General features: G+C 45.6%; 1 protein-coding gene across 4 annotated transcripts in view; it reads right to left on the bottom strand.

The window, feature by feature from the left end:
* Positions 1-5,674: 5,674 nt before the first annotated feature.
* LOC144691690 (excitatory amino acid transporter 1-like) overlaps positions 5,675-26,936 on the bottom strand; it is a 169,439-nt gene continuing 148,177 nt past the window's right edge. For all 4 annotated transcript variants that reach the window (XM_078560044.1, XM_078560060.1, XM_078560069.1 and 1 more), the window contains one exon: positions 5,675-5,879. In XM_078560044.1, coding sequence (XP_078416170.1) covers positions 5,675-5,879 — 205 coding nt within the window. The remainder of the gene's footprint in view (positions 5,880-26,936) is intronic.

Below are 26,936 nucleotides of genomic sequence, written 5' to 3'. Positions count from 1 at the left end.
TTAAGGAGTGAAAAGTAATGTGGTAATGATAGTGTAGTCAGGCCATTAGGTACTGTGCTCTGCAGCCACAACTGTGAGTTCTGAAGGTTGTGTTGTCTCCTGATGCCAGGGTTATGCCTGCCCCTTTTGGGGGGATGGGCATAAGGATCCAGTTATCGTGCTCCACTTAGGAACCAAAGACCTAGGTAGAACCAGGAATGATTTTCCGCTGAGAAAATTTGAGAAGTTAGGGTCCAAATTAAAATGTGCTCAAGTTAACTCAAAAGTAATCGTCTCTAAATTGTTCCTGAGCTAGGCACCAATTGGCATAGGGTCAAACAGACTAGAGGTTTAAATACATGGCTCAAAGGATGGTGTGGGAAGAAGGGGTTTGGATTCATTGGGCCCTGGCCCCAGTACTCAGGAAAGAGGGAGCTATTTGATTAGGATGGGCTCCACTTAAACCGGGCTGGGTTCACAGTCCTGGAAATTTATATAACTAGGGCCATGGATAAGACTTTGAACTAATGTTGAGGGGTAGGGGGGCAGGGATCAGGTGAAAGGAGATATAGAAATATAGGGCAGCATCTTCCAGTTGGCGAGCGGGGGCGGGGCCTGCTCGCTGATGCCTAAAATGACTCGGGGATAGGTCGGGCATGCGTCCCTACATCTCCCCACGTCATTTAGATTCTCAGTTCGGCGGGTGCACAGCCAAATTGGCTGCGCGCCGTCGAACTGTCAACGGTCTTTTAAGGCCATTAAAAAACTAATTAAGATGATTAATGGACCTGCCGTCCAACCTTAAGGTTGGCGGACAGGCCAGGAGCCCTGGCGGGCTTCAGAAAAAACATGAAACCTCATCCACGGGTGGGACGAGGTTTCAAGAGGGTATTTAAATTTTTAGGAAATGTTTCAATAAAAGTTATGGACATGTCCCAATTCATGTGACAGTGTCACATGATGGGACATGGCAGGGAAATTTTTTATCACCTTTATTTAAAGCTTTCAATCAGAGTCGATCCCCCTGAGGCAGCACTTTGCCGCAGGTAGATCTGTGCGCTCTTTCGCGTGCATGTGTGAAAAAGCACACTCATGGCTAAGGGACTCCACCCCCCACAACCCCCCCCCCAGCACAGGGAGCACACAGCGCTTACTGGGGGATGTCACACTGGGTGGGCCTTAATTGGCCCGCCCATGTAAAATGGGGGTGCCGGTCGGAAGGCCGCCTGCCTGCTCCCGCACTTCCTCCCCAACGGGGGGAAAATGTTGCCCATAAAACAAAAGTTGAGACAATTGAATAGCGTAGCATTGTGGGTAAAGACAAGCAGAGCAGGACATAGAGTTTAATAGTAATAGTACATCAGCGAATATGGTCCATGCAAAGAATAGTAGTGAAAGGTTCATTATCTAAATGCACAAAACATTCACAATACATTACAGAGACATGGTTACAAGGTGAACAAGGCTGGGAAGTAAAGATTTCAGGGCACATATCATCTCAGAAAGACAGACAGAATGGGAAATGAGGAGCAGTAACCCTGAGGATGATGTAAGGACGTTAGTGAGAAAGGATCTTGGATCAAAAGATCAGGAAGTAGAATGAGTATGGGTGGAGATCAGGGATAGCAAGGATCAGGAAATGCTGGTGGGAGCAGGTTATAGGCCCCCAAACAGTAGTTATACCATTGAACAGAGCATTAAACAAGAAATTATTGGAGCTTGTGAAAAAGGCAATGTCATAATTATGGGGGACTTTAATCTCCATATAGACTGGGCCAATCAAATTGGCAAAGGTGATCTGGAAGATGAGTTTGTAGAATGCTTTCATGACAGTTTCCTGGAACAATATGTTGTGGAATCAACTGGGGATAAAGTTATTTTAGGGTTAATATTGTGTAAGGCAGGGTTAATCAGTAATCTCATAGTACAAGATCTGCTGGGAAATAGTGATCATAATACAATTGAATTCCATATTAAGTTAGAATGTGACATACTTAATCTCAAACTAGAATCTATGTAATGAAGGGACAGTTGGCTAAGGTTGATTTGGTAAATAGATTAAAGGTATGGCAATAAATAAAAAATGGGAAACATTTAAAGATACAATTCAAAATGTCCAACAAAAATATTCCATTAAAAAACAAAAACTCAGCAACAAAGATCCATCCACAACATACTAAGGAGTTTAAGGACAGTATTAGATTAAAAGATAAATGTATAAAGGATAGTAGTAAGCCTGAGGATTGAGACTGTAGAAATCAGCAAAGGGCCACCAAAAAAATTGATAATAAGGGGAAAAAAAAGAACATGAGAGTAAACTAGCCAAGAATATAAAAACAGATTTACAAATATATAAAAAGAAGAGGAGCTAAAGTAAACAGTGATCCCTTACAGGAAGAGACAGGTGAAATCATCATGGCAAAGGAGAAAATGGCAGAGACAGAGAAGAAATATTTTGTCTGAACAAGCTCTGAAGAAGTGTCATACGGACTCGAAACGTTAACTTTGTTTGACTCTCCACAGATGCCACTGGACCTGCTGAGTTTTCCAGCATTTTCTATTTTTGTTTCTGATTTCCAGCATCTGCAGTATTTTGCTTTTAAGAAATATTTTGTGTCTGTTTTCACAGGAGAACACACAAGTTACTAACTTTGGGATTAAAAAGAGTGAGGAAATTAAGATAATTAATAACATCAGAGAAAAAGTATTGGAGAAATTTAAGAGACTAAAAAGCAACAAATCCCCAGAACCTGATGGCCTACATTCTAGGACTCTAAAAGAGATGGCTACTGAGATAGCAGATGCTCTGGTTATAAGTTTCCAAAATTCCCTAGATTCTGGCACTATGTTATATAGTTCTAGCATAACTTCACAGTTCTTATACACTAGGGCTCTGCTAATAAAGGGAATAATCCTGTAAGCCTTCTTAACCACCTAATCCAGGATCACCAACTCTTAGGAAATAAAATATGGAGTACTTTGACTGGGGAAGGAGTGGTGGGGGCGGGGGGAGGTGGAGGTGGATGGATGCAAGGAGTTTGGTGGTGACCGTGAGAGCAGGGGAGCTTTTCTTACTATAATGATATGATACATATAATATGGAAATCTGTGGCCACACATGCTTCTCTGGGGACTTCAATCTAACACCACCTTGTGGTTGATGCCAGGAGTGCGGCTGCACCGATAACTTTAGAAATACAGGACAAATATAGTCCCGAGAAAAAACAATGAGGTGGACAGGACAATAAGCGGAATTACAGGATGATCCCGTATAAAATGGGACAGTTGTTCACACTGACCTTATTTACCTGTCCGGCTACCATTAGGGATCTATAGGCATACACTTTAAGGTCCCTCTGTTCCTTTACACTTTTCAGAATCCTATTTATTTGTGTATTCCCTTGTCTTGTTTGTCCTCCCCAAATGCATTGCCTCACACTTCTCTAGATTGAATTCTATTTGCCAATTTTCTGCACACCTGACCAGTCCATTGATATCTTCCTGCAGTTTACGTGACTGCGTAACAGGACTGTATAACAGGACTGACTGTGTAACAGGACTGACTTTTTTTTAATATTCATTCATGGGATGTGGGCTTCGCTGGCTGGGCCAGCGTTTATTGCCCATACCTAGTTGCCCTTGAGAAGGTGGTGGTGAGCTGCCTGCTTGAACCTCTGCAGTCCCTGTGGTGTAGGTACACCCACAATGCTGTTAGGAAGGGAGCTCCAGGATTTTGACCCAGTGACAGTGAAGGAACAGCGATATATTTCCAAGTCAGGATGGTGAGTGACTTGGAGGGGAACTTCCAGGTGGTGGTGTTCCCATCTATCTGCTGACCTTGTCCTTCTAGATGGTAGTGGTCATGGGTTTGGAAGGTGCTGTCTAAGGAGCCTTGGTGAATTCCTGCAGTGCATCTTGTAGATGGTACACACTGCTGCTACTGTGCATCGGTGGTGGAGGGAGTGAATGTTTGTGGATGTGGTGCCAATCAAGCGGGCTGCTTTGTCCTGGATGGCGTCAAGCTTCTTGAGTGTTGTGGGAGCTGCACTCATCCAGGCAAGTGGGGAGTGTTCCATCACACTCCTGACTTGTGCCTAGGTGGACTAGGCTTTGGAGAGTCAGGAGATGAGTTACTTGTCCACTATTTCTAGCCTGCGACGGCTAGTCCTGTGTATAACAGGACTGACTGTATAAGAGAACTGACTGTGTATAAGAGGAATGATTGTGTATGACAGGACTGACTGTGTAACTGGCCTTTTTAAAATTCATTTATGGGATGTGGGCTTCGCTGGCTGGGCCAGCATTTATTGCCCATTCCTAGTTGCCCTCGAGAAGGTGGTAGTGAGCTACCTTCTTGAACTGCTGCAATCCATGTGATGTATGTACACCCACAGTGCTGTTAGGGAGGGAGTTCCAGGATTTTGACCCAGCGACATTGAAGTTAACGGCGATATATTTCCAAGTCAGGATGGTGAATGGAAGGGAACTTGCAGGCTGTGGTGTTCCCATCTATCTGCTGCCCTTGCCCTAATAGATGATAGTGGACGTGGGTTTGGAAGGTACTGTCGAAGGAGCCTTGACTGTGTAGAACAAGACTGACTGTGTTACAAGACTGACTGTGTTACAGGACTGACTGTGTACAACAGGACTGATTGTGCATAACAGGACTGACTGTATAAGAGAATTGACTATGTATAAGAGGACTGACTGTGTATAAGAGGACTGACTGTGTATAAGAGGACTGACTGCATGTAAGAGGACTGACTGTGTATAACAGGACTGACTGCGTATGAGAGGACTGACTGCATAACAGGACTGACTGCGTAACAGGACTGACTGCATATAAGAGGACTGACTGTGTATAAGAGAACTGACTGTGTATGGGAGGACTTACTGAGTATAACAGGTCTGACTTTTTTTTATTCATTCACGGGTTGTGGGTGTTGCTGGCTGGGCCAGCATTTATTGCCCATCCCTAACTGCCCTTGAGAAGGTGGTGGTGAGCTGCCTTCTTGAACCGCTGCAGTCCAAGTGGTGTAGGTACACCCATAGTGCTGTTAGGGAGGGAGTTCCAGGATTTTGACCCAGCGATACTGAAGGAATGGTGATACATTTCCAAGTCAAGATGGTGAGTGACTTGCAGGGGAGCTTCCAGTTGGTGGTGTTCCCATCTGTCTGCTGCCCTTGTCCTTCTAGATGGTAGTGGTCGTGGGTTTGGGAGATGCTGTCGAAGGAGCCTTGGTGAATTCCTGCAGTGCATCCTGTAAATGGTACACACTGCTGCATAACACTGTATAACAGGAATGACTGCATATAACAGGACTGACTGTGTAACAGGACTGTGTATAACACAACTGACTGTGTATAATAGGACTGACTATGTATAACAGGACTCACTGTACCCACACTCTCTATTGTATAATAGGAGTAGAAATTAAAGATAAAGGGCAGAATTTTATGGCCCCTCGCTTCGGTGGGATCTTCTGGTGCAGCATTTCTGGTCCCACTGCCAACGATGGGGCCATAAAATTCCATCCAAAGTGTACAGTAATTATTTCAAATTTTAAGAGTAACAATTTCTGACTTGCTTCTAACAGGAGAAGGCACAGCCTAGCCAAGTGATCAGCTTGAATGCAGATAGTGTAAGAGATTGACTGGGTCAGGAGGGTGGGTTCAACTTGGTGTTCATCGCTGTCTACATCTTGGTCTCACTGTCTATGGACTTCTCGTTCTCATTGTCCTGGCAGATAAGCTGGTAGGGTTTCTTCATCTTATTTTCCTCAATGACAAATTTGCCAGCCTCGGCATCCATTTTCTGAAGCTCATGGCGAGAGAGGTGTTCTATGATGCCGGCTCCCAATGAATCTCCCAGCACGTTGGTCGTTGTGCGCAGTCGATCTCTACAAAATCAATCAACAGCACATACATACCATCAAACCATGTGTAACATACATGGGTACAGAAAAATAAGAACTTGAATTAAATATTGCAGTGTATAAAGTACTTAGAAAAGATAAAAAAGGAAAAGAAGAGAAGTTGGAGGAGCTGTACTTATTAGAGATAGCATAAGAGCAGTAGAAACATATGATGTAGCCATCAGTAAGGCAGAAATAGAATCCATATGGATAGGAATAAAAGATAATAAAGGATCAATAACACTAATTTGGGTAATCTACAATCATTCACCAGTAGAAGGGAGGTGAGGAAAAATGTCACCTATATCTGTTTTCAAGAGGCCCACATTGCTCCTAACCACTTTCTTTTTCCAAATAATTGTAAATAAAAATGCAGAAAGGGGCACATGGACATGAGACCATGCCTGAGTGTGACGTAGATTAAGTGAGAAGTTGGGAATTTGGTTCGGTGGGAATTGCTGGTAAGATTTCCTTAACTTTAAATTTAGAATAAGAGTTAGGTTCTTACTTTCAAACATTGTTAGTTCAACAGCCTAATTAAACAAGGAGCTGCCTGAAGTGGCAGTTATCTTTCAATCAGCTGAAAGTAGTTGCCCTTGTTAGGTGTTAATTACTATAGTAGAAAGCTGAGCTAGTTAGTGAGTCAGAGACTCTATAAAAGATAGATTTTAAACTTGCACAAAGAAAGGGGCGTGTGGACACCAGACTACACCTGAACGATATGTAGATTGAGTGAGGAGTTGGGCATTTGGTTCAGGTGGGAACTCGGGGCAGTGGGGGAAAGAGGTGCTCCTTTTTCAACTTTTTTTCAGCCTCCAGGAGTGGTGAGTTTCCTTCCTTGTCTCCAAGTGAGGTGAGTGCAACTTTCTTTTACTTTATTTGTGTAAATTATTAATAAATTGACTAATTATGTAAATAAGGCTGGACGGAAATGACAGAGCTGGTGGTATGCCGTGACTACAGCATGTGGGAATCTGGAATGCACTGCAGTCCCGGACAACCATATCTGCAGAAAGTTTCTGCAGCTTAGGCAACTTCGGCTCTGAGTAGTTGATCTGGACATTTTCTATTTATTATTAATTCATGGGATGTTGGTGTCAACTGGCTAGGCCAGCATTTAATGCCCATTCCTAATTGCCCTTGTGGTGGTGAGCTGCCTTCTTGAACTACTGCAGTCCAGGTGGTGCAGGTACACCCATAGTGCTGTTATGGAGGGAGTTCCAGGATTTTGACCCAGTGACAGTGAAGGAACAGCAATATATTTCCAAGTCAGGATGGTGTGTGTCTTGGAGGGGAACTTCCAGGTGGTGGTGTTCCCATCTATCTGCTGCCCTTGTCCTTCTATGTTAGTGGTTGTGGGTTTGGAAGATGCTGTCTAAGGAGCCTTGGTGAGTTCCTGCAGTGCATCTTGTAGATGGTACATACCGCTGCTACTGTGCATCAGTGGTGGAGGAAGTGAATGTTTGTGGATGTGGTGCAATCAACTATTCATGACTGGATGTGGCAGGACTGCAGAGCTTAGATCTGATCCATTGGTTGTGGGATTGCTTAACTCTGCCTCTGGCATGCTGCTTACGCTGTTTGACACGCAAGTAGTCCTGAGTTGAAGTTTCACCAGGTTGACACCTCATTTTTAGGTATGCCTGGTGCTGTTCCTGGAATGCACTCTTGCATTCTTCTTTGAACCAGCGTTGATCCCCTGGCTTGATGGTAATGGTAGAGTGGGTAATATGCTGGGCCATGAGGTTAAAGATTGTGGTTGAGTACAATGCTGCTGCTGATGGCCCACGGCACCTCATGGATGCCCAGTCTTGAGCTGCTAGTTCTGTACGAAATTAATGATGGTATTAGCACAATAGAGAGGGATGACCTAAATTTAGGAAACCAGGATGTAGAAGCGGTTCGGGTTGAGAGGTAGGCATGGTGTACAGGCCCCCAAATGCTAACTACACGGTAGGACAGAATATAATGGAAGAGATAATGGGAGCTTATCAGAAAGGTATGCTGACAATCATGGGGGATTTTAATCTACATATAGGCTGGAAAAATCAGATGGGCAAAGGTAGCCGAGATGAGTTGTTCATAGAACGTTTTCGGGATAGTTTGTTAGAGCAGCATGTTCTAGAGCAAATCAGAAAGCAGGATATTCTAGACCTGGTATTGAGCAACAAGATAGGATTAATTGATGACCTCGTAGGGAAGGCACCCCCTAGGTAGCAGCAATCATAATATGATTGAATTTTACATTCAATTTGAGGGAGGGTGAGTGGCCTAAGACTAGTATTTCAAACTTAAATAATGGCATTTATGAAGGCATGAAAGCAGAGCTAGCTAAAGTGAACTGGCAAATGTGGTTAAGGGATAGGTCAATAGAGATGCAGTGGCAAATGTTTAAAGGGATATTTCAGAATACACAGAATGGATTCTTTCCAATGAGAAAGAAAAATTCCAAGGGGAGGACCCACCATCCATGTTTAACTAAAGTTAAAGACAGTATCAGACTTAAAGAGAAAGCATATAATTGCGCAAAGACAGGTGGCAGGTCAGAAGATTGTAAAGAATATAAGGAACAGCAAAGGATAACAAAATGATTAAGGAGGGAAAAATTAGAGAATGAGAAAAAGCTAGCTTGAAATATAAAGACAGGTACTAAGAGTTTCTATCGATTATTTAAAAAGAAAAGATGATCAGCCATGATCATATTGAATGGCGGAGTAGGCTCGAATGGCCTACTCCTGCTCCTAGTTTCTATATCTAAAAGAGTTAACAAAGTGACTGTTGGTCTTATAGAAAGTGAGTCTGGGGAATTAATAATGGAAAATAAGGAGATGGCAGATGGATTAAACAGTTATATTTCTTTGGTCTTCACTATGGAGGATACAAGTAACATCTCAAAAATTGCTGTAAATCAGGAAGTTGAAGGGAGGGAGGAACTCGGGAAAATTACAGTCACCAGAGAAGTGGTACTTAGCAAATTGTTGGAGCTACGGGCTGGCAAATCCCTGGGTCCTGATGGACTTCATCCTAGGGTCTTAAAGGAAGCGACGAGTGAGATAGTTGATGCGCTGGTTTTAATTTTCCAAAATTCCCTAGATTCAGTAAAAGTTCCATTAGAATGGAAAATAGCAAATAGAACTCCTTTATTCAACAAGGGAGGGAGTCAGAAAGTGGAAACTACAGGCCAGTTAGCTTAACATCTGACATTGGGAAAATTTTGGAAGTTATTAAAAATGTTATAGCAGGGTTTCAGAGTAATCAGGCAGACTCAACATAGTTTTGTGAGAGGGAAACCATGTTTAACCAACTTATTGGAGTTCTTTGAAGAAGTAACATATGCTGTGAATAAAGGGCAACCAGTACAGTACTTAGATTTCCAGAATTTGATAAGTTGCCATGTTGAAGGCTATTGCAGAGGATAAAAGCTTATGATATAGGGGGGAACATATTGGCATAGATAGGAAATTGGCTAGCTAACAGGAAACAGTAGGCTTAAATGCGTCATTTTCTGATTGGCAAGATGTAATGAGTGGTGCTGTAAGGAACATACCTTTTTATTTCTGTTGGACTGGGGATTAAAATTACAATGGCTGCAAGTTGAAACACTTATCCACTGGAACAGGATGAGAGATACATACAATGTTGCAGTCCTGGAACAGTGTGCCATGAAAGACAGGATGGTTCCAGAAAGGAGTCCTGGACCAAGGGGACTGCCTGACAACGTTTTAATTGGCTCCTGACTTGGTGACCAGGTTTTGAGAGCATTGAAGCAGAATAGCTCCTAGCTTGAAAGGAACAAGACCTAAAACTCCTCCCTTCTCTGAGTAAGATTCCAGTAATTCCACAATAATAGCTAGCTGGTTTTTCTCCTCATATCTCTATAACCTGCTTTATCTCTAAAAACACCTGTCATGAGGCAACGGGGAAAATCACAGTTAGAGACATTGAAAGGCAAGTGCTCAACTAGTGAACTAAATACTGAAAGTGCTGGAAGTCCACCTCGTGTCATCAACAGGAACTGAAAGGAATTTGGACGACATCAATCAAAATCAACCCATCAAATCCTGTATTGTGGAATTGGTGCTATTGAACTGTTTTATCTGACCCTTAAAATCCATGTTTTTGTGTGTCTTATGTGCCTTGTACGTGTGCGTAAAGGGATTTAAGAAGGGGATAGAGTTTAGGGGCAGAATTTTCCCATTGGCGTGTGGGGGCAGGCCTCTGGCCCCTTCCAGGGCTCGGTGGGTGATCTTTGCGGTGTTGCCCAATCAGCTGTCTGCACTTGTGTCAAGCAGGTACAGACGCTCTGTTCAGCCGTGCATTGACCTTCATCCACGTCTGTTGGGAACAGCCAAACCAGACACAGCGAGCCAGCGGCTTCACGGCCATTGCTGGCTTCTCCTGTGTCCAGGGTGCATTAGACTGTACACATGTGACCTTCAAGGTGCCAGCAGGTGAGCCTGGTGCCTTCGTCAACAGGAAGGGCTTCCACTCCATGAACGTGCAGATAGTGTGTGATCACAGGATGCAGATTCTACAAGTCTGTGCAAGGTACCCAGGCAGCTCCCACGACGCCTACATCCTCAGACCCTCCCAGGTGCTGAGGCTCTTTAGTGCTCCACCCCGGCTGGATGGATGGCTGCTGGGTGACAAGGGCTATCCCCTCAGATGGTGGCTCACGACACCTCTCTGCCATCCAAGAACAGAAGCTGAGCAGCGGTACAATAGGAGCAATGCCTCCACAAGGGCTGTGGTGGAGAGAGCCATCGGTCTTAAGATGCGCTTCCGATGCCTGGACCGCTCAGGGGCGCACTCCAGTACCCCCCAGATCGTGTATCGGTGATGGTGTATGCTGCACTGTCCCCAATTTTGCGCTGGAAAGGGGGGGACGCAGTGGACAATGAAGACGTCGACACAGTGGCTATGGCTGCACACGATGAGTCCAGCAGTGAGTCCGAGGACGAGTATGCACAGGGAAATGCTGAGAGGGTAGACACTGACCCGGGCATGCTGCAGAGAGGCATGGACACCCAGGAGGCTTTAATCCAACGAACCTTCATCTGGCACACCACAGATGGACCGCCAGGACAAGCCTGGGCTGTAGGCTCCATACTTGACACTTCAGTGCAAAATCTGCCAGGTTAGGAACAGTAACTAAGGGCCTAGTTAATGAAGCTGAATGTCTAACAAAGCACTCATTACATCTTTGGAAACCATCCACATGCAAAAGAAAAGAGGCACCCTCAGCCATGGTGACATATCTGAATTTAATATGTCAAGCAAACAAACTTATGCAAAAAAAAAGGACAATAGTGTTACAATTCAGAACAAATCATAAGGACCTCATTTCGGGCCAACATAAAAGCACCAGTGCAAAACCCATGGTGTGCCTAAGGTGCCCTATGTTTTCATTTCCGGGTGCTACGTCTTGGTGCTGCTCCATCACTCAGAGTGGCATAAGACCATAAGACCTAGGAGCAGTAATTAGGCCACTCGGCCCATCAAGTCTGCTCCACCATTCAATCATGGCTGATAAGTTTCTCAACCCCATTCACCCGCCTTCTCCCCGTAACCTTTGATCCCCTTACCAATCAAGAACCTATCTATCTCGGTCTTAAATACACTCAATGACCTGGCCCCCACAGCCTTCTGTGGCAATGAATTCCATAGATTCACCACTCTCTGGCTAAAGAAGTTTCTCCTCATCTCTGTTCTAAAAGGTCTTCCCTTTACTCTGAGGCTGTGCCCTTGGGTCCTAGTTTCTCCTACTAATGGAAACATCTTCCCCACGTCCACTCTATCCAGGCCTTTCAGTATTCTGTAAGTTTCAATCAGATCCCCCCTCGTCCTTCTAAACTCCATCGAGTATAGACCCAGAGTCCTGAAACGTTCCTCATATCTTAAGCCTTTCATTCCTGGGATCGTTCTCGCTCCTCTGGACCCTCTCTAGGGCCAGCACATCCTTCCTGAGATACGGGGCCCAAAATTGCTCACAATATTCTAAATGTGGTCTGACCAGAGCCTTATAAAGCCTCAGCAGCACATCCCTACTTTTATATTCTAGTCCTCTTGAAATAAATGCCATCATTGCATTTCCCTTCCTAACTACCGACTCAACCTGCAAGTTAACCTTAAGAGAATCCTGGACCAGGACTCCCAAGTCCCTTTGCACTCCAGATTTCTGCCTGCTGACTCTGCTGTCCTGTTGGCCTCGATGACCTTGGTGGGCGTTCTCTGATGCGTGGAGGCCCCGCCTGGGAGGGAGCTGCCAGTTCCACAGCTGGCATCTCCTCAGTTGTCGCAGCCTCACTGGGTGCTACGGTCACTGGAAGAGGAGCGGAGGAGCTGCCGTCCTCATCTGGAGCACCCTGAGAGGAGCCCGCAGAACAACAGGCAGTTGCTGCGTCAACGTGAGGTCACTTTGGACCTCCCTGCTCACTGTGGATGGATGGGCACCGAGCTGGGAAACTTGATGCCTAGACCATCTCCGACGCTGAGGTCAATGCCGATGTGAGGGCTTGCTGGTCAGAGCGCATCCCCAGGAAGCCCTGACGGGTCTCCTGGAGGAGCCTCTCCAGAGACACCACTCTCTCCATGGAGGACGCATGGTCCTTGGACATGTGGCTCATTTCTTTGGCGATCATCCACGTAGGCTGCTCTACCATGGAGATCAAGCCAAGCATAGCCTCATGTATCTACCCCAGAAGCTTCCACACACCCGGCCGCATTTCCTGCCCCTGCTGCGTCGTGGACGACTCCAGAGGCACATCATCAGGCTCCTCCAGTGACTGTGAAGTGCCCTCACCGCTGAGACCCGGGACAGTAGCCGATGTTTGAATTCCCACCGAGATGCTAATATCTGCGCTGGTGCCTGCCTCAGAGAAATGGTGTGACACTAGTGAGACTTCAGGCCCATTAGGTGTGAGAGGGGGCCTCTGCTGCTTCTCCTAGCCCTGCTCTGAAGATGCTGAAACGAAGAAGGACAGTGGATCAGTTAATGTGGAGACAATGACAAAGTGCATCCCTGTCCCCCAGATGATTATGTGCTCATCCTTCCATAAGCAATGGTCAAGCCATGTTGCAAAATTAAATCAATTAACATTCAACACTGCTATGGCTGTTGGGAGAACAATGTTGACCTCACTGTTGCACTTAAATACCTGGCTGTGGCATCCCAGCCTCACTGACACCAGTGGACCTGGGCGCATGGTGCCTCTCCAAATCCAGGGCCTCCTGCTCGAACCAGCTAAGAATGGTGATCTGCGCCTGGCTGCCGCCAGTCCTCGTACACTCTGCCGCATTATGAGCATTCTCCTCCTGAACATGAGAGACGAGCGTTGATTGATTAGTGCAAATTGCACATGGATTCGCTTGGCACACGGCCCACCCCAACCAGAGTGGGACATATCAGGGCTCCAATGCTTCCTCACCCCACTGCTGCCGAACACTCACACAAAGATACTAAGCCTGTTCCCCAACCCCCCCACGCCTCCCTTTGCCAAATGCTGCCTACATCACATTAGGCACCACGTGGTATATCCTTCCATAGCAAGGAGACACAAGCACGTGGAGTGCAGAGGGCAGCAGATGGTTCATTGCCATGCCACCTTGAAGCTCCCCTCCCAACATCTCATCACCCTGACTTTGACATATCCTGGAGTACCTGCACTGCACCTCGGTGCAGCTCCTCCAGGTTGCCCCCAAAACAGTCATGTGGGACTCAGTGTAACACATGCTGTGGGGGCAAAACACATCACTCCATCGTCCTCTCAGGCTGACCTCAGCATGGGCAATATCTGCTGGCCCACCCAGCAAAGGACACTTGCTGTCAATGATTCAATGCAGTCACTACACTCCGACTTGGTGAGGGGGTGGGGGTAAGCCAACCTGCTGAGTTAAATGCCCAATGCCAACATGGTACTTACCCTGCCAGAGCGCAACAAGTCGTTAAAGCACTTGCGACACTGGATGCAGGTGCGCTGCACCACGTCACGGGCGCTCACCACCTCCGCCACCTCCTCCCAGGCATGTTTCTTCATGTAGGGTGGCCTCCTCTTCCCATCCTGGGGAACCAGCACCTCCCACCGTGCTGCCACCTCCTTGAGGAGGGCAGCAAGGCAGTCATCCGAAAAACGAGGGGCACACTGGCCCCCCCTGCCCTACTTTCCGGCCTGGTCTGCCCCGAAGGGCTACCCTCTGGATTTGCATGAACTTCATTGTCCCACTGTACAGCCCTTCGCCCAGCCATTGAAAGCAGCCTTTCCGAGGCTGCCAGGCCTTCCTTTATACAGGTTGCCATTGGACCTGGTGGCCTGAGCGTTATGCACGGGAGACGTGAAGTATGCTGGACGGGCCTTAATTGGCCTGCCTGTGTAAAATGGCGGTGCAGACCCGATCACGAGCGGTGTTCGGACCCGCTCCCGCTCTGCGCCCCACCCCCCCCCACCCCCACCCCACTAACCAGAAAATTCAGCCCTAGGTTATAGAGTTAGAAATTAGCAGTTCATATTAACTGGTTAATGACAGTTTGTTCAATAAACCTAAGTTAAACAGTTAGGTAGAATTGGGGCAGTCTGGTGGTTTGATCAAACTTTCCACGTTTGTCGTAGCTCGAGGAGCAATGGGGCTCGATATTGCAGCGCACTATCCCCAGTGAGTCATGACAAAGTTCAGGGGCTCGGGTCTGGGATATTTTGGAACAAAAGACAGTGACAATTTGTGTGTAGATTTACTAAGTAATAAAAGCTAAAAGGAAACATCAGGTTTCTACTATCAAAAATAATGTGGCACTGGAAACTGCTAAAGCTTTCCTGCAGGTGGAAGAGGTGTCCTGACGATTTTACAAGGGATCCCAAAAGCCAGGTTAATTGAATCGGCAAGTAAATTAAGAGTAGGATTGTCTGCCAAAGCTGGGAAGGCAGAGATAATCGAAGAGATGGCACAGCATTTGAAGTTGGAAGGAATACCCGAGAGACAGTTCTCCAAGGGGTGGTTCATTGGAATCACAGAATCTCAGTGCAGAAGAGGTCCTTCGGCCCATCAAGTCTGCACCGACACGTGAGAAACACCTGACATACCTACCTAATCCCATTTACCAGCACTTGGCCCATAGTCTTGAATGTTATGATATGCCAAGTGCTCATCCAGGTACTTTTTAAAGGATGTGAGGCAACCCGCCTCCACCATCCTCCCAGGCAGTGCATTCCAGACCGTCACCACCCTCTGGGTAAAAAGGTTTTTCCTCACATCCCCCTCACCTTGAACTTCAGTCCCCTCGTGACTGACCCTTCAACTAACGGGAACAGCTGCTCCCTATCCAACCTGTCCATGCCCCTCAGAATCTTGTACACCTCCATCAGGTCACCCCTCAGTCTTCTCTGCTCCAACAAAAACGACCCAAGTCTATCCAACCTCTCTTCATAACTTAAATGTTTCATCCTAGGCAACATCCTGGTGAATCTCCTCTGCACCCCCTCCGGTGCAATCACATCCTTCCTATAATGTGGCGACCAGAACTGCACACAGTACTCCAGCTGTGACCTCACCAAGATTCTATACAACTCCAACATGACCTCCCTACTTTTATAATCAATGCCTCGATTGATAAAGGCAAGTGTCCATATGCCTTTATCGCCACCCCACTAACAGGCCCCTCCGCCTTCAGAGATCTATGGACACACACGCCAAGGTCCCTTTGTTCCTCAGAACTTCCTAGTGTCACGCTGTTCATTGAATACTTCCTTGTCAAATTACTCCTTCCAAAGTGTATCACCTCACACTTTTCAGGGTTAAATTCCATCTGCCACTTATCTGCCCATTTGACCATCCCATCTATATCTTTCTGTAGCCCAAGACACACAACCTCATTGTTAACCACCCGGCCAATCTTTGTGTCATCTGCAAACTCACTAATCCTACCCCCCACATAGTCATCCATGTCGTTTATATAAATTACAAATAATAGGGGACCCAGCACAGATCCCTGTGGTACGCCACTGGACACTGGTTTCCAGTGTCCTTCTGTCATCACTCTCTGTCTCCTACAACTAAGCCAACTTTGAATCCACCTTATCAAATTACCCTGTATCCCATGTGCCTTTGCCTTCTTTATAAGTCTCCCATGTGGGACCTTGTCCAAGGCTTTGCTGAAATCCATATAAACTACATCTACTGCACTACCTTCATCTACACACCTGGTCACCTCCTCAAAAAATTCAATCAAATTTGTTAGGCATGACCTCCCTCTGACAAAGCCATGCTGACTATCCCTGATCAAAACTTGTCTCTCCAAGTGGAGATAGATTCTCTCCTTCAGAATTTTCTCCAATAGTTTCCCTGGGCTCAAATTCAGTTGCAAATAAAAGTGGAACTAGAGGCAGCAGAAAAAAGGGCAGAGAAAGAAAAAGGAAAGGAGAGAGCATTCTGAAGGGAACAGGCAGAAAAGGAAAGAGGACATTTTAAAGCGATTTGGAAATGGCAAAGTTAGAAAAGGAGGAAAGAGAATTCCAGCTTAAAATGCTGACAGTTAAAAAAGAGACACCAGTAGGTGAGGCAAGACTTATTTCCAGATCAGAACCCAGTGGGGAGATGTTTAAATTTGTATAAGCTCTTCTAAAGTTTAAGGAAAGGGATGTTGGAGGCATTCTTTATTTCATTTGAGAAGATAGCTAAATGATGAATTGACAAAAGGAAAACTGGACATTGCTAATGCAGAGTAAATTGACAGGTAGAGCACTGTAAATTTATGTTTCACTGACAGAGGAGGTTTCTAGGGATTATGATGTGGTGAAAAAGGCCATTTTGAGTGCATATGAGTTGGCCCCTGAAGCATACAGACAAAAGTTTTAAAATTTTAAGGAAACAGCCTGAGCAAACTTACTTTGAATTTGAAAGGATTAAGCAAAGTAGTTTTGACAGGTGGATATGAGCATTAAGAGTTGAAATTACCTATTAAGTTCTCAGAGACCATTCTCTTGGAAGAATTTAAAAACTCCCTACCTTCTGCAATAAGCACCTATGTTGAAGATCAAAGGGTTGCAACTGCTAGACAGGCAGCAGTAATGGCTGACGATTGAGCTGATCCATAAAACTAAACCTTTTTTCCATCACCCCCATACATTTGAAAAGGATAAAAAGTGAGAGAGTGAAAGGAAGGCAAGTAGACAGAGTAAAGAATGGAATACCTTGAGATTTTCTTCCCAGATCAGGATGGAAGGTACTGAGGGCAGAGGTGAAACTCGAAAGCCTAAGGGCAGAATTTTCTACCTACCGGGCAGGCGGGCCCAACCCAATCTCCAGTGGGCGGGGAGCCGATCCCCACTACCATTTTAAGTGGGCGGGCCAATTAAGGCCCGCCCAGCGTGATGCCCGGCGGGAAGCTCTATGCGCTTCCTGTGCGGACCGGGGGGGGGGGGTTCCCCAAATGCGAGAGTGCGCTCTTTCGTGCATGCACACAAAAGAGCGCAAATCTCCCTGAGGCTAAGTGCTGCCTCAGGGAAATCGCTTACACTTGTTCAAACATTAAAAATAGAAAAATAAAAAATCCTTAACATGCCTCCTTCATGTGACAATGTCACATGAGATGGGACATGTTAATAAATTTCACAAACTTTATTAAAGTTTTTTAAACCCTACATGAAACCTCATCCCGCCGGTGGATGAGGTTTCATGTTTGTTCAGAAGCCCGCTGGGGCTCCTGGCCTGTCCACCAACCTTAAGGTTGGACGGGCAGGTCCTTTTAATTGGTTTAATGATCCTGTCAATGGCCTCAATTGGCCATTGACAGGTTGGCGGGTGCACAGCTGATTTCACTGTGCCCCCACCTTCCTGAAAATTTAAATGGGGCGGGATGACGTCGGGGGTTTCCCCCAACGTCATCCCGGGTCATTTTGCTCGCCGGTGAGCAGGCCCCGCCCCCTGCTCACTGACGGCAAAATCCAGCCCTAAGTGTTTCCATTGTAACAAAGTGGGACATATTCGCTCAGAATGCTGGAAGTTGCGATGGAAGCTCAAGGGACTTATTGGAGTTTGTAAGAGTGAGTCTGAAAAGGGAATTCAAAGAAATTGCCACAGATCAAATTGTAGCTTTAACTACAAATAAGGGACTGGAGGTAACCACCGCTGTGAATGCAGGCGAAGTGAATAAGCTAGATGAGAGATATGAAGTGTTTTTGTCTAAAGGAAAAATAACCCCTTCCTCGTCATATGATGCTACTAAACTCATAACTATGTTGAGGGATACAGGAGCTACTCAAATTCTTTTGCTGGAGAAGGACCTAGTTTTCCCTCCAGAGAGTTCAATGAAAGCTAAAGTATTGGTAAACGGGATAAGTGGAGAGCATATCCTGGTTCCATTGTACAAAGTGCAATTGGAGTGTGATTTGTTGTCTGGATTGTGGTTGTAGGAGTAGTTAAGAAATTACCCGTGGGTGGAGTTGATTTACCCCTGGGGAATGATCTGGCAGGAGTGAAGATTATAGCTTTGCCCATAATTACAGAAAGTCTAAGAGAGGCTAAAGAGATGGAGCGGTTACAAGAACAAGTTCCTGGTATTTTTCCATCATGTAGTGACCAGAACAATGGCTAAACAAAGTCCATCACCAGAGGTCAAAGTAATACCCAAGCAGATGTTAGAGTAGCCAAAACTTTCTTTAAGGATGAGGATAATTCAAAGGAAGTGTTTGGCATGTCTTCATTTAATTGAGGCTCAAAGCAGATCCAGAGTTAAGCAAGTTAGCACAGTCAGCTCACCCTGAAGCTGAGGCGGAAGGAGTTCTGAAGTGCTATTACATTTAAAAACGGGGTTCTGAAGAGGAAGTGGAGACACCCTCTCAGACCTGCGGATGAGGAATGGACAGTTGTTCATTAAATAATGGTACCACCCAAACATCGTAAGGAGATATTGTGAATAGCACATGAAAGCCCTATGGCAGGACATGTAGGAACATGGAAAACCCAAGCATCAATAAACAGGCATTTTACCTGGCCAAGAATTCTTAAGGATGTCGAGCAATTTTGTAAAATGTGTCATACGTGTCAAGTAATCAAATCAGCACCTTTAATACCCATACCAGTTTTTGAAGAACCATTCAGTTGGGTATTAGTAGATTGTGTAGGACCAATATCCAAAATGAAAGCAGGACATCGGTATATCCTTACAATCATGGATATGACAACCTGATTTCCAGAAGCTATTGCTTTGAGGACAATTACAGCTAAGGTGGTAGTGGAAAAGTTAACTCAGATTTTCACTCGTTATGGTCTACCAATTGAAATACAATGTGACCAAGGTTCTAACTTCATTTCTAAAATTTTCCAGGAAATAATCAGCAATTTGGGTTTCAAACAACTGAAGCCTATCACCCACAGACACAGGGAGCTTTAGAGAGGTACCATCAGACTCTCAAAACCATGATTAAAACCTATTGTCATGAATACAAAAAGGATTGGGACAAAAGATTAGATTTCTTACTATTTGCTACCAGAATGAATCTACTGTATTTAGTCTATTCGAATTGATCTATGGTTATGAAATAAGAGATCCATTAAAAGTGATTAAGGAAAAGTTTCTAAAGCAGAAAGATGAATCCTCCATGTTGGATTACTTGTCCATCTTTCTAGAAAGACTCTCAGGAGCATGTAAAGTAGTACGAGAGCATTTGAAAATTTCCCCAGCCAAAATGAAAGAATGGGCAGACAGACATGCTATAACTAGAAAGTTCCAAGCAAGAGATGAAGTATTGGCATTATTACCTTTGCAGGGTGAACTTATCTGATAGATAATCCTGAGCGTAGGAAGAAGAAACAGTTATGTCACATAAACACGTTGAAGCAATATCATCACAGACCAAGTGTGCCAGGTGGTAGGAATAGTGGAGGATGACAGACAGTAAAAGCAAGGTAGAAAGAGAAGTAGACAGTGCCCAAAGCGAACTTCCTACAATTTGACTAGCTGAAGTTCTGCTGAAGGGTCATGAGGACTCGAAACGTCAACTCTTTTCTTCTCCGCCGATGCTGCCAGACCTGCTGAGTTTTTCCAGGTAATTCTGTTTTTGTTTTGGATTTCCAGCATCCGCAGTAGTTTTTTGTTTTTATCAATATCTAGTCATGCTGTTTGAATTTAAAGCACCCCAGCTACATTTCAGAGACTTATGAATCAAGTTGTAGCTAAAGTACATAACTGTGTGGGTTAATTAGATGATGTCGTAATATATAGTAACACATTAGAAGAACATGTAAAGCAATTAGGGGACTTGTTTAGGCAATTACAGTTGGCTGCCCTAGTCGTAAATCTGGCCAAAAGCAAATTTGCAAAAGCAAGGGTAACTTACCTAGGTCACATCGCAGGACAAGGGCAAGTGTTGCCAACAATAGCAAAAGTGAACATTCTAATAGAATTTCCTATTCCTAAAACTAAATGCGAAATCCTGAGACTTTTGGGAATGTGTGGGTTTTATAGGAAGTTTGTGCCTAACTTCAGCACAATAACTGTACCTCTCTCCAATTTATTATGAATACAGGCAAAAGTGGTATGGTCAGCAGAATGCCAAGCAGCCTTTGAAAAGCTGAAGGCAATCTTAATAAATGAACCAGACTTTACCAAACGTTTTAAAATGGCAATTGATGTTAGCAACTTGGGGGTAGGTGCAGTCCTATTTCAAGATGATAAATTGTGGATAGAGAAGCTGGTGGGGTACTTTTTTTCAAAAAACTAAATCAATATCAGAGGAAGTACTCTATAGTAGAAAAAAACTCTAGCATTGTTGTTGTCTCTTCAACATTTTATGTCTGACACAGTAACAAAGAAACACTAATCTATACTGACCATAATCTGCTGGCATTCATTGAAAAGTTTAAAACTTGAAATGTGAGACTGTTTAGATGGAGTCTATTGTTTCAACCATTCAATGTAAAGATTGTTCACTTTGCTAGTAAAGATAATGTGATTGCAGATGTATTGTCCCCAGTGTAAAATACTAAAATAAGTTAAAGGGGTAAGAAATGCTGAAGATTGTATAAGGGGGAGGAGGGATGAGTGAAATTAAGTCTCCTGTTTTGTTATCCATGTGTCACATACCTTCTGATGAAACTTATTTTTGAAATGGCGTTTCAACTCTTAAGGGTGGAGGCATGTAAAGACTATATCTTTTTATTTTCTGTTGGACTGGGGATTAAAATTACAATGGCTTCAGGTCAAAAGATATGCCCACTGGGACAGGATGAGAGATATATACAATGTTGCAGTCCTGGAACAGTGTGCCATGAAAGACAGGATGGCACTGGAAAGGAGTCCTGGACCAGGGGAGCTACCTGGCAGCTACGTTTTAATTGGCTCCTAACCGGGTGACCAGGTTTATGTGAGAGCAGTGCAGCAGGATAACTGCTAGACTGAAAGGAACAAGACCTAAAACTTGTCTCTCCTGTGTATGGAAGATTCCAGTAATTCCAAAATAACAGCTAGCTAGTTTTTTCTCTTCATATCTCTATAACCTCTTCTCTCTGAAAACCCCTGTCAAGAGGCAAAGGGGAAAATCACTGTTAGAGAAATTGAAAGGCAAGTGCTTAACCAGTGAACTGAATACTGAAAGTGCTGGAAGACCACCTCGTGTCATCAACAAGAACTGAAAGGAATTTGGAAGACATCGATCAAAGTCAACCCATCGAATCCTATATTCTAGAATTGGTGCTATTGAACTGTTTTATCTGACCCTTAAGACACACAAAAACATGGATTTTATGTATATGTGTGTGTGTGTGTGTGTGTGTGCAGGGATTTAAGAAGGGGGTAAAGTTTAGCTTGTAGAGTTAGAAATTAGCAGCTCATATTTCTTTACTTTGGCCACTGGTTAATGACAATCTGTTCTTTTTTTTCATTCATGGGATGTGGACTTCGCTGGCTGGGCCAGCATTTATTGCCCATCCCAAATTGCCCTTGAGAAAGTGGTGGTGTGCTGCCTTCTTAAACCTCTGCAGGCCATGTGGTGTAAGTATATCCACAGTGCTGTTAGGAAGGGATTTTGACCCAGCGACAATGAAGGAGCGGCGATATATTTCCAAGTCAAGATGGTGAATGACTTGGAGGGGAACCTCCAGGTGGTGGTGTTCCCATCTATCTGCTGCCCTTGTCCTTCTAGATGGTAGTGGTCGTGGGTTTGGAATATGCTGTCTAAGGCGCCTTGGTGAATTCCTGCAGTGCATCCTGTAGATGGTATACACTGCTGCTACTGTGCGTCGGTGGTGGAGGGAGTGAATGTTTGTGGATGTGGTGCCAATCAAGCGGGCTGCTTTGTCCTGGATGGTGTCAAGTTTCTTGAGTGTTGTGGGAGCTGTACTCATCCAGGCAAGTGGGGAGTATTCCATCACACTTCTGACTTGTGCCTTGTAGATGGTGGACAGGCCTTGGGGAGTCAGGAGGTGGGTTACTCGTCGCAGGATTCCTAGCCTCTGACCTGCTCTTGTAGCCACAGTATTTATATGGCTAGTCCAGTTCCATTTCTGGTCAATGGTAACCCCCAAGATGCTGATAGTGGGAGATTCAGTGATGGTAATGCCATTGAACACCAAGGAGCAATGGATGGATTCTCTCTTGTTGGAAATGGTCATTGCCTGGCACATGTGTGGCGTGAATATTACTTGCCGCTTGTTAGTCTAAGCCTGGATATTGTCCAGGTCTTGCTGTATTTGGACATGGGCTGCTTCAGTATCTGAGGATTTGCGAATGGTGCTGAACATCGTGCAATCATCAGTGAACACCCCCACTTCTGACCTTATGATGGAAGGAGGGTGATTGAAGTAGCTGAAGGTGGTTGGGCCGAGGACACTACCCTGAGGAATTCCTGCAGTGATGTCCTGGAGCTGAGATGACTGACCTCCAACAGCCACAACCATCTTCCTTTGTGCTAGGTATGACTCCAACCAGCGGAGAGTTTTCCCTCTGATTCCCATTGACTCCAGTTTTGCTAGGGTTCCTTGATGCCACAATCAGTCAAATGCAGCCTTGATGTCAAGGGTAGTCGCATTCACCTCACCTCACCTCAGGAGTTCAGCTCTTTTTTGCCCATGTTTGAACCAAGGCGGTAATGAGGTCAGGAGCTTAGTGACCCTGGCGGAACCCAAACTGGGCGTCAGTGAGCAGGTTATTGCTAAGCAAGTGCTGCTTGATAGCATTGTTGATGACCCATTCCATTACTTTACTAATGATCGAGAGTAGACTGATGGGGCATTAATTGGCTGGGTTGGGTTTGTCCTGCTTTTTATGTACAGGACATACCTGGGCAATTTTCCACATAGCCAGGTAGATGCCAGTGTTGTAGCTGTACTGGAATAGCTTGGCTAGAGGCGCAGCAAGTTCTGGAGCACAAGTCTTCAGTACTATAGCCGGAATATTGTTAGGGCCCATAGCCTTTGCACTATCCAGCGCCTTCAGCCATTTCTTGATATCACGTGGAGTGAATCGATTTGGCTGAAGATGGGCATCCGTGATGCTGGGGCCTCCGGAAGAGGCCAAGATGGATCATCCACTCGGCACTTCTGGCTGAAAATTGTAGCAAATGCTTCAGCCTTATCTTTTGCACTGATGTGCTGGCTCCGCCATCATTGAGGATGGGGATATTTGTGGAGCCTCCTCCTCCAGTGAGTTGTTTAATTGTCCACCACCATTCGTGACTGGATGTGGCAGGACTGCAGAGCTCAGATCTGATCTGTTGGTTGTGGGATCGCTTAGCTCTGTCTATCACTTGCTGCTTATGCTGCTTGCCACGCAAGTAGTCCTGTACTATAGCTTCACCAGGTTGACACGTCATATTTAGATATGCCTGGCACTGCTTCTGGCATGCCTGCTGATTCATTATTGAATCAGCCTTGATCCCCTGGCTTGATGGTAATGGTAGAGTGGGAGATATGCTGGGCCATGAGGTTACATTTGTGTTCAAGTACAATTCTGCTGCTGCTGTTGGCCCACAACGTCTCATGGATGCCCAGTTTTGTTTTGATAGATCTGTTTGAAATCTATCCCATTTAGCACAGTGGTAGTGCCACATAACACGATGGAGGGCATCCTCAATGTGAAGGTGGGACTTCGTCTCCACAATGACTGTGCGGTGGTCACTGCCATGGACAGATCACCTGCGACAAGCAGGTTGGTGAGGATGAGGTCAAGTATGTTTTTCCCTCTTGTTGGTTCCCTCACCACCTGCCGCAGACCCAGTCTGGCAGCTATGTCCTTTGGAACTCAGCCAGCTCAGTCAGTAGTGGTGCTACCGAGCCACTCTTGGTGATGGACATTGAAGACTCCCACCCAGTGTACATTCTGCACACTCTCCACCCTCAGTGTTTCCTCCAAATGGTGTTCAAGATGGAGGAACACTGATTCATCAGCTGAGGGAGGGCGGTACGTGGTAATCAGCAGGAGGTTTCCTTGCCCAGTTTGACCTGTTGCCATCAGACTTCATGGGGTCCGGAGTTGATGTTGAGGACTCTCAGGGCATCTCCCTCCCGACTGTATATCGCTGTGTCACCATCTCTGCTGGGCCTGTCCTGCCGGTGGGACAGGACATACCCAGGGATGGTGATGGTGGTGCCTGGGACATTATCTGTAAGGTACGATTCCATGAAGATGACAATGTCAGGCTGTTGCTTGACTAGTCTGTGAGATGGCTTCCCAATTTTGGCACTAGCCCCCAGGTGTTAGTAAGGAGGACTTTGCAGGGTTGACAGGGCTGCGATTGCCATTGTCATTTCCGGTGCCTCAGTTGATGCCGGGTGGTCCGTCAGGTTTCATTCCTTTTTTGTGACTTTGTAGCGGTTTGTTACAACTTAGTGGCTTTCTAGGCCATTTCAGAGTCAATCACATTGCTGTGGGTCTGGAGTCATGTGTAGGCTAGACCAGGTAAGGGCGGCAGATTTCTTTCCCTAAAGCGCATTAATGAACCTGATGGGTTTTTATAAAAATTGACAATGGTTTCATGGTCATCATCAGATTTTATATCAGATTTTTATTGAACTCAAATTCCACCATCTGCCTTGGTGGGATTCAAACCTGGGTCCCCAGAGCATTTTTTTTCCCACAGATGCTGTTAGAACTGCTGAGTTTTTCCAGCATTTTCAACTTTTGTCCCCAGAGCATTACCCTGGGTGTCTGGATCACTAGTCCAACGACAATACCATTACGTCATTGCCTCCCTATGTTCTGTACACTGTTATTTACTTATGAAGTTTACAAACCTGGTGCTTGTATTCTGTTAACCTAAATTAAACAGTTAAGTAGAATTGGGGCAATCCGGTGTTTTGATTGAACTTTTCACATTTGTCGTGGCTTAAGAACCTCGCAGTCCCTCTTCCCGAGTTCGATACCTTCATCCTCATTCTCTTGGGTGAAGACAGATGTGAAGTATTAGTTCAACACTCTAGTGATGTCCTCTGGCTCCACCCATAGATTGCCCCCTTGGTCCCTTATGGGCCCTACTCTTTCCCTGGTTATCCTCTTCCCATTGATATACTTATAGAATATCTTGGGATTTTCCCTACTTTTACCAGCTAGAGCTTTCTCATATCCCCTCTTTGCTCTGCTAATTGCTTTCTTAAGCTCCACCCTACGCTTTCTGTACTCCACTAATGCCTCCGCTGATTTGCTTCCCTTGTACCTGCTAAAAGCCTCTCTTTTCCTTCTCATCATAACCTGAATATCCCTTGTACCTGTTAAGGTGCCAAATTCCCTAAATTGCCACTTGACTGCTCCTAACCTGGCTCAGCTTTGCCTTTGTCTCCATTAGGAAAATCGGAAATTGGTAGGGTGCCCCTTCAACCAGCCCACGAGTGCAGTGGTTGGCTTCTCCCTCAAGCCCTGAGAGCCCTCCCCTGGATATTTTTTCATTCTTTTTCAACTGTGTCATTGATTCAGCTCGGAATATGCTGGTGCTGAGGTTCTACTCCCAGACCAACTTCGTCCCTCCTCCTGTGTCTGTGGAAATCTCTCCCATCGTGCTGGAGGAGCAGCATGATCAGGTTTCCTCCCCTCCAATCACTCTCCTTCCTGCCCCTCTAATCCTTGATCCCATCATCATAATGGCTGATATCCCTGTCCTACCCACTGAACCCTTTGTCAATGTCCTGATGCTCATGCAGACCTGACCACCCCCACATCTTCAGGCCTATTGCACTGTGATCTACAGAGACCCATCCCATCATAAGACCATTGAGTGCCTGCCCCTACATTACCTCTTCCCCATCTACAAGCTTGAGATGCCCCCCTGACTGTGTGCCATCTGTGGCTCAATATGAAGTCAAACCCCCAGGACTGATATGTTTAAGGGACCGACCATGCCCTGTGCATACCATGCTGGACATGACTGTCTGGCCCTCCCCCTCCCTGGACAGTCATTCCAAGCATAACCCTCTAAATTGTGGCATTGAGCCACAGGACTGTCTTTGCATTCTGGCCCCAACTACCTCATGTACTCTTGCTCAGGTCTGTCTTTGGGCCCCAAATAATTTTGGTCCTCCTGTCTCCCCCCAGTCATGGGTCTGTGTGCACCCTTCCCCAGTGAGGCCCTTGCCCTCCAGCCCCTTCGCCTGCCTCTGGTCTTGTCTCACACCACCACCACCATCTCCATGTTCCCCAATCCCCGCCAACGTCAAGCCTTTGTCCTCTAGCCTGTTCCACCACCACACAAGTGTAGTGCAACGAAAGGTGGGTAAACATACCCCAAAGTGAACTGCAGTTTGCCAGGTGCATGTCACTTGTATCCGTCGTGAATCAGGCTGGTCCAGTTAGAAGCTGGCATGGACTTTTGATCAGGAGTGGGGCTGTGATTCTGGCAAGCTGGCTTTTTAATAAGTATTCATGACATGTTAATGCATGTAAATATGGTTCCCAATCTGGCGTGCCAGCCCATCCAACCCGCCATGTAAGTTGGGAGCGAACAATCACGATCTATCTTTACTCTGGTGGGAAACTGATTTTTGGCCAACTGCTAAATTTTCGTATCCTGCCTGCCACTTGACGGGACTGGACAATCCAGCCCAGTGAGTCTGAGAGTAAGTCCGAGT

The sequence above is a fragment of the Cetorhinus maximus genome, chromosome 2 (genome assembly GCF_964194155.1).
Source record: "Cetorhinus maximus chromosome 2, sCetMax3.hap1.1, whole genome shotgun sequence".
Taxonomy (NCBI): domain Eukaryota; kingdom Metazoa; phylum Chordata; class Chondrichthyes; order Lamniformes; family Cetorhinidae; genus Cetorhinus; species Cetorhinus maximus.
Note: the sequence above shows the minus strand (reverse complement) of the source record. Positions and strands in the feature narration are given on the sequence as shown.